This window comes from Betta splendens, chromosome 3 (genome assembly GCF_900634795.4).
Source record: "Betta splendens chromosome 3, fBetSpl5.4, whole genome shotgun sequence".
NCBI lineage: Eukaryota > Metazoa > Chordata > Actinopteri > Anabantiformes > Osphronemidae > Betta > Betta splendens.
In genome coordinates this window covers 12,220,060-12,235,259 of record NC_040883.2, presented here as the reverse complement: position 1 = coordinate 12,235,259, position 15,200 = coordinate 12,220,060, and the positions used below count along the sequence as shown (strand labels likewise).

At 48.4% G+C, this 15,200-nt stretch overlaps 1 protein-coding gene across 2 annotated transcripts in view; it reads right to left on the bottom strand.

The window, feature by feature from the left end:
* galnt2 (UDP-N-acetyl-alpha-D-galactosamine:polypeptide N-acetylgalactosaminyltransferase 2) overlaps positions 1 to 15,200 on the bottom strand; it is a 34,895-nt gene that overhangs the window by 3,448 nt on the left and 16,247 nt on the right. Inside the window, exons 2-14 of one of the 2 annotated variants that reach the window (XM_029144779.3) lie at positions 12,674 to 12,761; positions 9,872 to 10,025; positions 7,870 to 7,968; positions 7,728 to 7,795; positions 7,569 to 7,634; positions 7,357 to 7,478; positions 6,401 to 6,488; positions 5,505 to 5,592; positions 5,138 to 5,241; positions 4,106 to 4,232; positions 1,768 to 1,860; positions 1,434 to 1,517; positions 865 to 1,018 (exon numbers count right to left, since the gene is read on the bottom strand). In XM_029144779.3, coding sequence (XP_029000612.1) covers positions 865 to 1,018; positions 1,434 to 1,517; positions 1,768 to 1,860; positions 4,106 to 4,232; positions 5,138 to 5,241; positions 5,505 to 5,592; positions 6,401 to 6,488; positions 7,357 to 7,478; positions 7,569 to 7,634; positions 7,728 to 7,795; positions 7,870 to 7,968; positions 9,872 to 10,025; positions 12,674 to 12,761 — 1,335 coding nt within the window. The remainder of the gene's footprint in view (positions 1 to 864; positions 1,019 to 1,433; positions 1,518 to 1,767; positions 1,861 to 4,105; positions 4,233 to 5,137; positions 5,242 to 5,504; positions 5,593 to 6,400; positions 6,489 to 7,356; positions 7,479 to 7,568; positions 7,635 to 7,727; positions 7,796 to 7,869; positions 7,969 to 9,871; positions 10,026 to 12,673; positions 12,762 to 15,200) is intronic. The other variant, XM_029144780.3, reaches the window with a different exon arrangement.

Genomic DNA, 15,200 nt, shown 5'->3' with positions numbered 1-15,200 from the left:
GCCAGGACAGATGTATGTGATTACCACCAAGAGGAATCAGAACGCAAACAGCACTGATAGGAACATCTCTCCCATCAAGACGAGGAATAAAACTGGGTTTAGGCCCAACAAGCAGTAAAACAGGGTCTCACACATGCTTGACATAGCTTGATTGGTTTCCCAGAGTGTTGTGTTGCAACAACAGTGTGATGTGCTACTTTGGAACAAAACAGCTGCAGCGACTTGTTAAGTTAGTGACATCATACAAAAATGAAACTCCCATACAACATTAAATATGTGGCACAATTACAAAATGACGACTCAACAGTCGCAGTTCAGCAGTTATGCAAAAGTAGTGGTGTCTAAATTGGACCCCAGCCTCCCCACAAGGCTACAACACCTGTCGCTCTATTTCTAGAGGAAACTATTTGAGAAACAGCAGAGAGAGAGAGAGAGAGAGAAAGAGAGAAAGAAAGAGAGAGAGAGAGAAAGAGAAACACACACACACACACACACACACACACACACACACACACACACACACACACACACCAAAGTATTTCTACGTCCTCTAACTGCTGTCATATTTCCGATATTCTGTCTGGAAGCTGATGCTTCGGTGCAGGTGTTTGCAGCAGAATTAATACACAAGTCACACAAATGGAAGTCCCCTACTAATGCAATACACTGTAAGGCTTAAAGTTAATGCAAATTAGCAAATTAGGATGATATTGCATTCGATCCTCCAGTGGTTCTCAAGCACTGTCCCTCAAGCTCCACCGCTAAAGCTTGTGATCCGCTCCTCATTCAGAACCACTGTGCTCCCATCACCGGTGCCAGCACTTACCACCCGGTGGTTTACGAGCAAGGACATCATAAGCTGACCTGTAAATGTCGTCGTGGCAACGCTACCTGGTTTCCCCCGGCGTTGTGGCACTCATAGATGCCTACCACACCGTCGGCGAAGTGACCCAGGGTGTCCAGACAGTTCCCTCCCTGCTGCAGGGCTCCAAACGCTATGTCTTGGTGATCCGGAACCCTGAACACGAACAGCGGCATTAAATCACCCTGGAATCACCTGAATATAGGTTTTATCATCTGCGTTTAAGAATTTCACTAACAAACAGGAATAGTCCAGTCTTTTAGCCATTTCATCTGTAATTATTACAATTTAATCCCATTCTTGAAAGTAATAAATTACAAACCTCACAACATGTAATAATGCGGTTTAATCATAATTGCTTCTAATAGTTAGTCATTAGTGCCACTACAGTCATTTGAGTCTCATTCAAGAATAAAACATAATAGAGCCAAACGCACAGGAGGTTAAACCCCTGCACTGCTGCTAATGGCAGAGCTGTGATCTCTAATGAACCCAGATCTGTTACAGGTTCCTGAATGTCATTCACGTCTCATTCCAGCATCCACTGCACAACACCAGCCGTTCTTCTCACCTCAGCTCCGGGTAGACGTTTTCCAGGTACCATTTGAACGGCTTACACGCTAATCTCTTCTTCATCTCCAAGCGACTCTGGATACTGAAAGAGGGTTTTAAAATGTGTTCATTTGTGGTCTGAATAAATCAGTCGAGGCTCAGAGGCTGTGAGACGAGCAGCCCTTCTGCAGAGGGGCCCGGGGCACGTCTGAGGCTTGGCCCGCAGGGGAGGAGTCATGACAAATCCCTGACTGCTTAACGTCACTTCAGTAAAAGCGGCTGCTGACTTTTGTCACAGCTGTCGGGCTGAGTGGCAAATTTAAGTCAAAGGCTTTACACCCCGAGGCACTTACTTTCCGTAGGGGACGTTTCTCGCCGATGGGACGGCAGCGTAGTAGAAGTTCTTATACTCATCCATCCACACCTCCGCTGCTCGCCTCGTGTTCCTGACAGAGCGGGAGACAAAGACAAAGCGTCAGGCGTGTGTCCAACACTGGGAAGGACGGAAGGACGTCACAGTCACAACATCCTGCTTTGATGCATGGATTCAGCCATCAGAGGGCAGAGTTCCACAGGAAACACATTTATTTATCAGGGGACTGCGTTCAACAGCTTAAGAACGGGTGAAGGAGGCTCTAACCCTTCTGACTATCGGTGGTATTGGACTCATTGATGCTACTTATAGAACTATAATGGTCTAACTTTACAGGGGGTGTAAACAGGAAGTGTACAGTTGCCATGGAGCGTGCTACATCCATGACACAGCCAAGAGTGAAGGCAGACGGTCCCTGGTTCTCTTCCACCAGCCTTAGTCAAAGATCTTGAAAATTTCTGACCACTACAAGTCGTTTCCATGGGAACCATTCCCATCATTCACCGGCGTATCGCTTGGCTGGCACCAAGTTAAACAGACCACTTAAGGAAGCAGTGTCATTTCTGCATCATCCTCTGTCTGTCGGGCAATTTGCAGATACTGCATTACGTTCTAGTTTCTGACATTTTCTGGACCAAGTGAATGAGAGAGAAAGTGTCAAAGGAATCCATGATGGAAACAAGTGACAGCTGCAGCCAATCCTGCACTTCAGACAGTCCCCCGGTGGCTGTCACACAACAGCTTAACAATTTTTGAGCGGAAAGACTCACAAGGTCTTATGATTTGCTAAATATATCCAGCACTGCTCCACACAGGGACAGAAGTTCTACCTTCAGCCGTGCGGTGATGCATTTTCATCAGGTAGAGCCAGTGCCCTTCATGAGGCTTCTGCCACTGTATGCCCCAGATATTTCCAGAAACGTCTGATCACGAGAATAAATTATTTACTAGCAGCAACCATTAAACTAAAAAAAAGTAGATTCCAACTAACAATGAACCTTTAAACAGCAACAACAAAAAAGACAATCTAGCCATTGTTCTGTTTAAGGCTCCAACTAAGGCATTGGAAATGAAAAGCTGTTTGGACCCTGGTTGAAAGGACGCCAGACGTGTGTATTGTCAGATGGAGCCACTGGGGAGCTGCACTTTAAGGCCCTTTCTCCTCATTGTAAGCTGCTCCCGTCTCTACCACATAATCCGAGCGGAGGCAACAGGTGCATTGTCATCGCTCCCCTCAATGTCAGCGGGAGCGACATCAGATACTAATAATGTATCATGAGATAATGACTTGTATTGTATTTGGACACTTGGTTTATTTTGTAGCCATTTTATGCAAAACTATGAAACATGTCCTCATTCTGGCTTCTTGTGATTATTTGGTTATATTTTTTTCCTTTTGGGAACCAAACATCACGCTTTATTGCAAACCATATTGAGCTATTGGGACTTAAAACCACAACTTATTGTTTACAGTATTATTATAAACTATTAACCATTATATAACTGAAGTATTAATAATTTCACTCTAAGAGACAATTTAATCAAGTGTTACACACACATCCACTGGAGTCTTTGTCCCAAATAAATTAAAAACACATTTAGTTGGGTTTTTTTTCCTATTAAAAGGTGGTTGCCATAAAAACATCATGACCCATCCACATGATTTTAGGTCCCAGAATGACTGAGGCGCCAACTTTTCACTGTGACTAAAACACAGCACATGTCAAACGCTTGCACCCGTCATTTCTGCCATTTGTGACCCCGGCAGCACCGCGAAAACCGCAGCCGACTGAAAATCCCTGTTATCCGTTTGTCGATCAGCCGTGCAGCGGTAATCAGAGCTGTGAGCCGCTGGACAGGAGTGGTTGCTTGTGGTTGGAGACCGTTTCAGAGCAGAGATCCATATCCTTGCTTGTATCAGGTTCTCCATTACTCACTTTCATGGTTTCGTGGATTATGGCTTTTATTTATTCCTCCACTAACAACAGTGCAGCCGTATTTACCTGGAGCATTAACTGACTTTTTACAGTTTGGTGGTGGTGTATTAGCTGCTGTTTTACCCTTTGTGACACTGACGTGATGCTTGGAGCTGCAGAACAACTCCATAATGCAGCTCCTATTGTATAAAAAAAAAGTTAACACCAAGAACAACAGACACCCCCGCCTGATTCAAGTAGGTGGCTTCAGATGGTGAAGGATTTTTCTACATAGCTAATAAAACAGCTGCTGGGGGACAGAAGAGCAAATAGATATCTATGCATTATGCATTAAAAATGATTGTTCAAGTACAGAAGTGAGTGTGTGTTTACAGTCTTTACCTGGCAAACACCGTTCCGCTGCCTCCGGGGAACGTGTACGGATGCTGCTTCCTGAAGACGTGGCCCACTCGGCTGCAGGGGATGATCTCCAGGCTGCCGCCGCACTGCCACACTCGGAACGAGATCTCTGCAACGCACAACAACGCTGTGTGACAACCGTTGGCTTAGAAACATCAAGGCTGCTAATTGCACGCGCTGATAATGTCACATACCTTCTCCTACATTGCCAGCATATTAATAAGCGCACAAGAAAACCAGTTTCTGAACCGTCGACATAATTAATCACAGCGCCTCGAGAGAGGCATGAATCATTCGGCTCGCTGTTGATTCTTCATCATTTCCCCACTGAATCCTGACAACACCAACAGGGAGACACAGCTGCTGTCGTATCGCTGTGTAGTATTGCTTTTGGTTATTTTCAGACGCTCATCCTAACAATTTTCACATCACCGCCGACGAGTCTCAGAGATTATCGTTTCTCTGAGAGGTGTGTTTGTTCTGGTTTGACCCCCCACGGTCCCGAGACCAAGATGATCTCATGAGTCCATCACAGCGTGAGACGCGTACTCTGTGCTGTTCACGCGCTAAATCCCAGACTCGTCAGCACTCGCATCTGTTAATAACTTAAACTAGATGAAAGCATATGGAGATCTTGACCTTTAGGGATTCGACCTTGTCGTGACTACTGCAGCGCTGCACTGATAGGGCCACCCTCACCATTCTAACAAATAATTACAGGGTTTATAATCATTGATTAGCGTTAGCTTTAGTTGAAACTGTAAATGTAAGGAGCTGTGAATGATAAAGAAATGAATGACTAGACCTTACAAATATAAAGCGTTTTAGAACCCAGAGCAAGCTCATGACCCTGGGAGAGACCCATTACAGCAGCTGAATGCAAGTGTCTATTCACTAATCTCCTCTATCTGACGTGTCCTCTCGCTCAGAAACTTCCATTATATTCTTCATCATCATTTTAGTAACTTCATGCTCCACTGTGACTTTGCCAAATTTGCATTTAGCAGCACTCACCCAGGTTTTCTCCTCCCCAAACATCCATCATCATGTCATACTTTCCCAGCTGCTCAAAGTACTCCTTATCCATGACAAACAGGCCTCCTGCTATCATAGGAGTCCTACAGGGCAGAGAGAGAGGGAGGGAGACAGAGAGAGGATGGAGATTAGTTCAACTCCGTTTCTCTATTTACTCTAGAGACCCGAGCATCGAACATCATCAAATGATGTTCTGCAAGTTTTCATTTACAGTGTGTCAACATCAAGACAACAGGATAAATCACACGAGAATGAAAAGCAGACAAAGATATATTGGAACAAAATAGACTAATCAAATATTTATGGCAGCTCCTCGAAAACAAACCAAAACCTCCAGCAGTCTCACTTTATAGGGGCGATGGGGTTTCCCTGTCTGGCTCGTCGCTGCTCCAGAGTCATGTAGTCCCATTTAAACACCAGGTTCCAGTCGAAACCTAGGCAAATACACACAAGAACCACACTACTATAAGTCACACGCGTGATGTTTCTGCAGCTTATCTTTTATTCGGTGCCTATATTTCCAAGAAGAATCGAGCTGTAAATCATTTAATCTCTCTTTTATTCCGTCTTATCCCCTTTAAAAACCAGCTGCTCATTGACACACGCCGTAGACGAGGAGCTTCGCGCCCATTCATTTGTCGCCCACCTGACTGGAAGCAAGTTCAATTTTCTGTCTTTTAAACTGTGCTGGTGCTTAGCACCGGCTCCTGGGGGAAATCACCCGGCTGTTTAGCTTCCAAATGCTGCATTATTTGTCTCTACCTGTGTGTGTCTGTGCTTTGCTGCTGAGGAGGCAGCGTGTTGTCAGCTGTTAGGAGTTGTGAAACCGGCTGCTTGCTTCAGCCAAAAACTAAAGCAGCGTGACCGAAATAAAAGCCCTTATAAAAGCCCAGACGCTGGATTTGATGCATCGTTAGTATCAAATGAATAAATACGACACATTAAACAATATTATAACTTCAAATGTGGAAGCACAATAATGAACACAACCCTATACTGCTCCCCTCCCTCGCATCCTTCTGAACAGCCGGCAGACGTGCCTAAAGGATAAATAAAGTGATTGATAAACTATAAAAGAAAAGCGTGGGCAGCATCGTTTCAAACCTCTGACACTAAATAAGAGAGACAGTGAGCGCTAAGGTTTAAACCCAACAAACCCTGATTACATAATTTTCCAGGTATTCAAACAAAGAATGGACTAAATAATCAAAACGACTCAAAAGAGAAGAAACAAGACTTTACCTCCTTTGAGGTCTGCTGAGGCTCCGACATACTGGAAGTTGTCCATGTTAATGACATCAATAATAGGAGAAACTACTCTGGTTTTATCCTGCAACACAAGGAAACAGTAGTTGATGAAACAATTTAAGAATAAAACAAGCAGCATCACTGCAGATGTTTTATTCCTTCTAGACACATTTTCATGTGGCTGAAGTGAAAATTTCCTTCAACATCAGTACTTTATCACATTCACCATTAGCTCATTTGTTTATAAAGTTGAACCGAAGGTAAAGAAGCTTTTTCTTTTCACATCAACTTAAAATCAACTCGCAGCTGAAGTCCATAATGACCAAGAGAATGGAGCCTCCAGCTGCTGGGCCTTCATTTTGGCTGCAGGCATTTATACATGACTCATGAGGTTTCACCTACGCAAGCTGCACTTTTCATCCTTTCATTTTTTTGTGTTGACTGATTTATTATTTAGAAGCAGAGCTGAAGCAAATAAAAGCAAGGTCAATTACTCTGACAGTGAAATGAGTCAGATTTGGCTGCAGGCAGATTTAATTTTTTTACTCAACTGCGAAACAGCGTTTGAGGATCAAACTGCAGGAATCGTATCAAATATTTAAAAAGTTAAATGCATATAAACAAAAGCCAATTCCCAGTAACAGAGCTGTCTTTAACTTTATTATGTAATCGAACGTGTAGCATAAACCAGCATCAGCCTTCATACAGTAAGAAACAGCCAGCCCCATGTGTTCTGAAGCATCCATGTTGTTAGACCGACAATCTGCTCCTGCTGCTTTGGAGTCGACCTTTGACCCCTGCTCCTTCCTGCTTTCAAATGACCCGATAGACATGACTTTGGTTTAGCACATGATCCAAGCACCAAGAGAAACAACCGCTCAACAGAAGGTACAGAGTTTACAGCTTGTGTGTGTGTGTTTGCATATATGTGTGCGTGTGTGTGTATGTACCTCAGCCACTCGCTCCAGCAGAGGCTCAAGCCAGTTATCATTGCATTCACAGTGAGAATCCAAGAAGGTGAGGACCGGCGCCGTCGCAGCGTCAGCACCACGAACCCTCGAACGCATCAGACCTGAGGGAAACATCAGCCACAGGTCAGGAAGCAGCGCCGAGACGTTTGTCAAGAGCTAAACTGGAAAAAGCTCTTTGCGGCCGCAATCACCTTCTCGCCGGTCGTTTCTCAACACGCGCACCTTCTCGATCTTCCCCAGCAGAGCGCCGTCCTCCGCTGAAACAGAGGGGACACACCGTTTGCACTTCCTCACTGAATCAACTGCAGTTTAATTGTGCAGAAATGCGATGAACACGGGCGTTTACTCACAGTTGTCGCTATAGTCGTCAACCAGAATGATCTCTTTGACCAAGTGAGAAGGACTTTTCTTTAGGACACTACAGAGAGAGAGAGAGAATTTAAAGGGGGCTGAGCGAGCGAGCCTGTGCACCCCCTCCCACGCTTCATCTACCTGACCACCGTTCGCAGCAGAGCAGACCGAGCTTCGTTGTGGAAGGTGATGACAACGCTGGAGGCTGGCAGGTCCGACCTCCACTGCTTATGCCTGCAACTGTGCACGCAGGGAACAGAACACATCAGTTAATAAAAGGAAAAACACAAAACCTAAGCTAGTACGACAAAGTAGAAATGTGCACAAGCGCACGCAAAGTCGCATAATGTCCTTCACACGGAAACATGCAGCAGGACGTGAAAGCCAAGCTGTGAGCTGGAACCGATCCCTGAACGGATTCTGATTACATGAACACAATCAAAGGATTCAGCGGTCAACACGCGCACGCGCGCACACGCTTTGCTGAAGAATGAAAATCCTACAAGTGTGTAGGAGTCCAGTGAGGAAGATGGTGACAGAACACATGACATGAGGAGGATATGGGTCACTCAGCACAGTGGGACCATCTCTGTCCCAGCAGAGCTGAACCCAAACAGCCTCTAAAACCCTGTGGTCACTTCTACCAGTACTGAAGTATTTTTAGCAGCCGAATGCATTTATGTAATTTAAACACGTCTCCTAATGCCTGATTACATCAGATCTACTCTATAGTTATATTCTACTGTATGGCATTTAATGCAACACCTTCCTGTATAAAACCTAAAAATGCCAATCCTCCTATTATCCTGTACCCTGTTCTTCTCTTTCTGGAAACCGCCGCACAAATGACACGTCGCTGTCAGATCAATGGGAGACACAGCCCTGCTCTTTTAGTAGGCTAATGGCTCGAGCTGTCTGAGTTAGTTCAATATATCAATGAGGCCACACCACTGCATTTATCAAAGAAAACAGCCTTTGACGCCGTGTGTGTGTGTGTCTACACAGACGCGGAGGGAATGAAAGGCGTGATTTAATACAATGAGTGCAGCTGCTGGAAGATGACAGTGACGGCCGCCGCTTCACGTCCCCGCGTCTCAAGATGTTCTTTAAAAGGGAGGATCTTCAAAAACAGACACAGAGTGCACGTTGATCAGCATTAATGTTCCAAATCAAACAACGCCGGAGCTTTAAAGTGCTGATGAAATGAATCCTTAATGGGGCAACGGCAGGAAAACCTGCCATGACAAGTCATTTATCCGGCTGCCGCGGCGCAATGTTGTGTTATAGCGTCACAATGTTTCTAGAATCCTGTCGTTTGTCTCCACAGTGAGGCAGAGAGAGCGGGAGCCCATTAACTCACAGCACCGGAGCTGTGGAATAATAGGAAACAGGAGAATTTGGCACAAATGGAAGAATCCAGCTTTGGATACTGGGACTTATTTTTGTGGTGTCCTTCCACATCCTCGCATCCAGTGTGGTCCACGACATAAACAAAGACAGCGCACGCACGCGCACGCACGCACGCACGCACGCACGCACGCACGCACGCACGCACGCACGCACGCACGCACGCACGCACGCACGCACGCACGCACGCACGCACGCACGCACGCACGCACGCACGCACGCACGCACGCACGCACGCACGCACGCACGCACGCACGCACGCACGCACGCACGCACGCACGCACGCACGCACGCACGCACGCACGCACGCACGCACGCACGCACGCACGCACGCACGCACGCACGCACGCACGCACGCACGCACGCACGCACGCACGCACGCACGCACGCACGCACGCACGCACGCACGCACGCACGCACGCACGCACGCACGCCCGCACGCACGCACGCAGCACGCACGCACACGACACGCACGCACACCACACACGACACACACACACACCACACACACACACACACACACACACTACACACACACACACACACACACACACACACACACACACACACACACACACACACACACACACACACACACACACACACACACACACACACACACACACACACACACACACACACACACACACACACACACACACACACACACACACACACACACACACACACACACACACACACACACACACACACACACACAGGAGAGGATACGTACTGGTCGTGTCTGGTGTCGGGCACAGCTCTGTCCATGCGCAGCTTGTCGCTCTCCACCTGGTTGAACTTGTTCCTTGCGTACGGGTCCTGACCGGGTCGAACCACGGTGGCGCCGACGTACAGGTCCTGGTCGAAGTCCTGCCAACGCACTTTACCTGCGCACACGTGCGATAAATCACAAAAAAAACAACAACAATAACAATTCACAAACCTTGGGAGTAAAGATGTGATTTGCACAGGTGAGGGTCATAATCCTTCACTGCGCGCCTCCTCTGCCCTACTTTAACTTTCTGCCTCCATCTTCACTCTCTCCCTGTTTCATATAAAGCACCTGTGGGTGCAGGTGCTTTTGTGTCTATGATTATTTAAAAAATTTACATTATTTAGAAAAAAAGGAAACTGTGTCTTTCTTCATGATGACATTATCCATTTGGGAATCGGAGACAGTGGCTTGGAAAAAATTGGAGGAAAGACTCAGATACAGTATTAATATTAGTAATAAAGTTAAAACAGTAAAAGATTTTCAGGGAAAAGCAAACATGTGTTACACACAGGAAAAAAAAACAACGTTACAGTGTAAGGGACTGTATTTTATTATGAACATGCATATTATTAGGTAGAAAATAATAGCAATTTTGCATTATCAACTAAAAGCAAAAGGTTTTGCAAAACCTGTGTTTTAACAAGGATCTCATTTCCAGTGAGACAAACGGCGCATACCCGAAAATAAAAGCCGCCACCAAAGACGACGCTTAAACCGTCTCAGCAATGAGCGGGATTATACATCAGTGGGAATGTGAAATGTAGGCAGAAGCCTGGCTGATGCAAGAATCCTTCACGACTGACAGGAAGCGAGCCTCGCCGGTTCAAACTGCCGCTCGGGAACCGACACGGAATTTATGCCCAGAATATGCAGAACCGACTTCAGGAGCGGAGAACGGAGCGTTCATCACACAGCGAATCAGAACGGAGGAGACGAGCCCGTTTTGGAAGTTGCATCCATGACGTGCAACTTTCCCGAAGACGTCTGTTGGTGCCGATTAACGAGATCACCGAGCACTAAACGGGGGGAGTTGTCGTGTTTCATTTCACAGTTTGCGGCCGAACACCGAGACCCAAATGCAGACGAATAATGATGCGGCCAATTAGCCGAGTGCAGCTGCTGTGCTGAGGGTTTGTGTAAAGCATATGGCGGCGTGAGATTACGCTGTGTGTGTGTGTGTGTGTGTGTGTGTGTGTGTGTGTGTGTGTGGATGCTGAGCGTGGGCACGACAGGCAGAGCGACAGGAGCGCGGCCTGACGAGCGCGCGCGCGCCGGGCACGCGCCAATCAGCCGCAGCCTGCAACGATCCGCACGCGACTGCGCGGCGGCGCCTCGGAGACACCGCCGCGCGCGCGCCAGGGCGCCCGATGTCCTTGCTGATATCTGTGCTTCGTGGCAGCGAGTAATTAATGAAGTCGAACGAATGTTTCGACGTCTCAATCCGCGAGTCTTCGGCTGAGAGCGTCTCTGGGCTCCTGCGTTGACGGATCCCCGGGTTTCTCACTGGGATTCGTCATTCAGTTTGACATTTAGCGGCATTTTCGGGCAGCGTGCGTTTGTTTTCCATCTCCCCCCGTTCAGAGGGGCATTTGTGCCGCATCGCCGGAGACTCGTGCACGCTGAAGTTGTGACGACCCCACCGGGGCCTCGCCGAGAACCGGCGAACCCCATTAATCACGGTGAACGCGTTAAATACCAGCTCCGCGCAGCCGGAAGGGCCTCAAACATCCAGCGCGAGCCGCCTCTCCATCAGCCTTGACTCACCGCGAGTCTCGCATCGCTGATCTGCTCCCGCCCACGGCCGCTGACTGGTTGTTTGTGTTCACTGAAATATCTTCCGTGGAAGTCCCTTGACGGCGTCGCGCGCCCGAACGCCGGTGACTCTCACGCAGGAGTCATCCGAGCACGGTTCCGTCCGCGCAGACTCACAGCCACGCCCTCGCCCGGAGCTGGAGCACATCTCTGCTCTGAAGGTCAGCACCCACACGTGAAGCTTAGTTACTCATTCTCATCTCCCCACCCACATGCTGCCTTTCTCAATTTAATGACATCTGAAGGACTAAATAAAATCATTTTTTGAGACTCCACAGACTTAATGAAGGAATCCTGGGACGACCGGTTCCAGCTAATGGAAACGCGTCGTTCTGGCAGAAACAGGCCTTAATTCTGAGTGAGTGGACGACCACACCCAACACATTACGTTACAGTCTCAGTCATGGCTGCTGTGGCTGAAGCTGCTCAACTAGCATGTTAAAATGTAGTGACCTTAACATACTAGCTTGAAAACAAGCAACCCAGATTCACTCTGGGTTCAGTTCCTCTTGTTGTGCCGTGTGCGTGTAGGTCAGGGGGTCAGAGGTCAGGGGGTCGGGTTTACTTCTGAAGATGAGAAATCCCATCATCAGATGCCGACTCCTCCCGTCCACCGTCGGCCAGCGCTCCTTCGGCTGGGTGGAGACGCATAGCTGGGCTCGTGGGAAGATGAAAACGGATCCCTCAATTGTTCTGCGTGAATCAGTGGCTACATTATTTAAACTATGTATTACGGAACCATCCTCGCCCGTGGTTGCCTCAACACGTTGTGCTGGTACAGCATGTTCGGATGGCCGTAAAAAAACTCTCGCAGCGGGTCACAATGAGCCAGAGAGGAAATAAAACTCTCCGGTGACGGCTTTTATGGCTGCGACGCGTCACCGGCGGCTTGGTTTTACACCCATACGTGAACAGTGAGGCTGAAGGAGCAGAGGTGGCGGTTCCTACCTGGCGGCAGAGTCTCCGGGTTGTGGGCCTTATCGTCGGCGCTGTGGGCCCTGTTCCGGACGGACAAGTCGCTGGAGCCCCAGTCGTCCTGAGAGACGAGAGCGGCACGTTAGACACAGCGCGCCTCATAATTCCACAGCGTGGCCGTTTAAATTAAAAAAAAAAAAAAAAAAAGCATCTTTGTTGGGAGATTCAAACCGTGCAAACTGTCTTCCATGTCCTTCTGAAAATAAGACTGTTTGGTTTCCATTTAGTGACTTGTGCAGTGACTCCGAGTCGTTAATTCATCTCTCTCGCCCATTCACTCATTCATCATCTCACGCATGGACACAGCTGAGCCGTTCTGTTCTGTTAAAGCCCACCGGATCGATGCCCTGGCAGCCCCCCCTCCCCCCTCCCCCAGGTGGCCTCGCCTTCAGGAGACCATTGGCTCCGCGCGTCCCCTCCACCTTGAGCAGCTCCGCCAACGCCTCATTGATCTGTTTTCAGGCCCAGACCACGGCGGACGCTGTTTGACCATTGATTTCTACACCTGAGAGCGGCGCTGAAAGGTGGAAGCAGTGTCACGCTCTGTGCTTGTGCCCTTGCATTGCCAGTAGCTGCTGTCGTCTGTGCTGTAATGCTGCAGCTGCAGACGGTCGAGACGGCGACGCCCTAAAATATTCATGGCCTCATCGTCCGACTTCCACGGAGCTGCTCTAAAGCTGCCGCGTGCGACGTTTAGGGCCCCGTCCAGCAGCAGCGTGATGCTCCGGAACCAACGGGCCTCTAGTTCTGCTGCTCGGGACCCCGAGTCCCCCAGCAGGTCCATAACCTCCCGTCTTCCCTCCCACAGCTGCGTTTCATGCCCTCACCTCCACCCGTCGGGGCCGATGGCCGCCCGCCTCCAGTCTGTTTGAGCTCTTTGATCTTATTATTCAGCTGTTGACAGATAGTTTACAAGAACGTGATAGAGCTGATTAACTGTTGTCTGAGCTATAACATGAGAAAGTCCCACTAGCGTATGGTTTTATAAGCTTTAATGAAAAACATACCCTGATCCACCCTGAGCGACGCGACCGGAGGCGAAGCGCCGCCTGCTCCTTGTGATTTATGGGAGGTGCAGTCCATTACGAGTCGCCCCGTTCTCATCTGCCGCTCCTCTGTGTCTGGGTGCATCGCTTTAAGAGCCCGGTTTATCGGTAATGCTTGCTATAAATATGACTTATCGCTGATTGCAGCGCGAGTTAAACAAGGGCGTAGACGGCAGATGTTGGGGAGCTATTTTTGTAACCCGCATCATTTTGAATGGCTTAAGAAAACACTGCTGATTAAAACAAACACACGCACACACACGTCACCAGTTCTCTGGCACAAGTTACTGTACTAATGACTGAATGACAGGAATTACTCCACCGCCAAAGCTGATAAGCATGGAGCATTTCACTGGCTGCCCACACCCTTCACCCCCATGTGCTTTGAGAGGTTGGGTTAAAGTTAAGTTCAGGAGACCCAGCGAGAGCTTGGAAACAATCGGAAGAATGGAAAAACAGCGGCCAAGCAACAAAACTACCTCAATCGGACAGTTTATTGGGGTTGTCTGGACATTTCATTCATTTTAAACGGGTCCTTTTAGGATTTTGCTCACGTACCAGCTTGTTTTCCTGCTCGGAGCCTCACAACGTGCTAAACAACTCCCAGTCATCAGACACGAGTGAGACGAGGACACCGGTGCCTGAAGCACCTGAACCAGAGGCGGCACTAATACGCAAACTCCAGTGAAAGTGCAGGTGCTTGCCTTGAGCGCAGTGAAGGACCACTTCACAGCCCTCAGGTAAATAAGTGGAGTACACGAGCTCAAATGTACCTGAAGGACGAGCACCCCCACCCAGAACCCACTGAGCAGAACAGGACACAGCAGGATATCCAGCATCTTGTAGTCAGAATAGATCATAAATATTAACTGTCCGTGTTTACTTTTAAGAATCTGCAGCTGATAAACAAATGTAGCCCAGTGAAATCCACTCATCCTCCTCCTTCTGTTGGTTTAAGGAGCAGTCGTGTGTCCTCGCACACACTGTCGCTCTGCCAACAGCAGGAAGCGAACAGGAGCCGTCACACCTGCCGGTGTGATAATGGGATGGACTTTAAACCCCCAACAGATCAGAATGAGCCCGCGCGTGTGTGTTAACAAGTGTCAGCTCATATTTGTGTACGCGGGGCTTTGAGGGCTCGCATGCATTAGCGTGTCAGCGCGGGCACACGCCAACTTTGTGCACTACGTCCGTGTGTGTGTGTGCAGTTTATGTAGACTTCATCAGGTCTTTAACGGCAACGTATAATCCACCGTAATCTGATCACATCCACTGATAGATTAACGGAGATCAGAGCCAAAGGGGGCGCGCGCACGCACGCACGCACGCACGCACGCACGCACGCACGCACGCACGCACGCACGCACGCACGCACGCACGCACGCACGCACTTTGATTGGCAGCTCAGCCTCTGTTAAAAAAAGAAGCAAACTGAAGCAGCGTTGTGCTGCTAC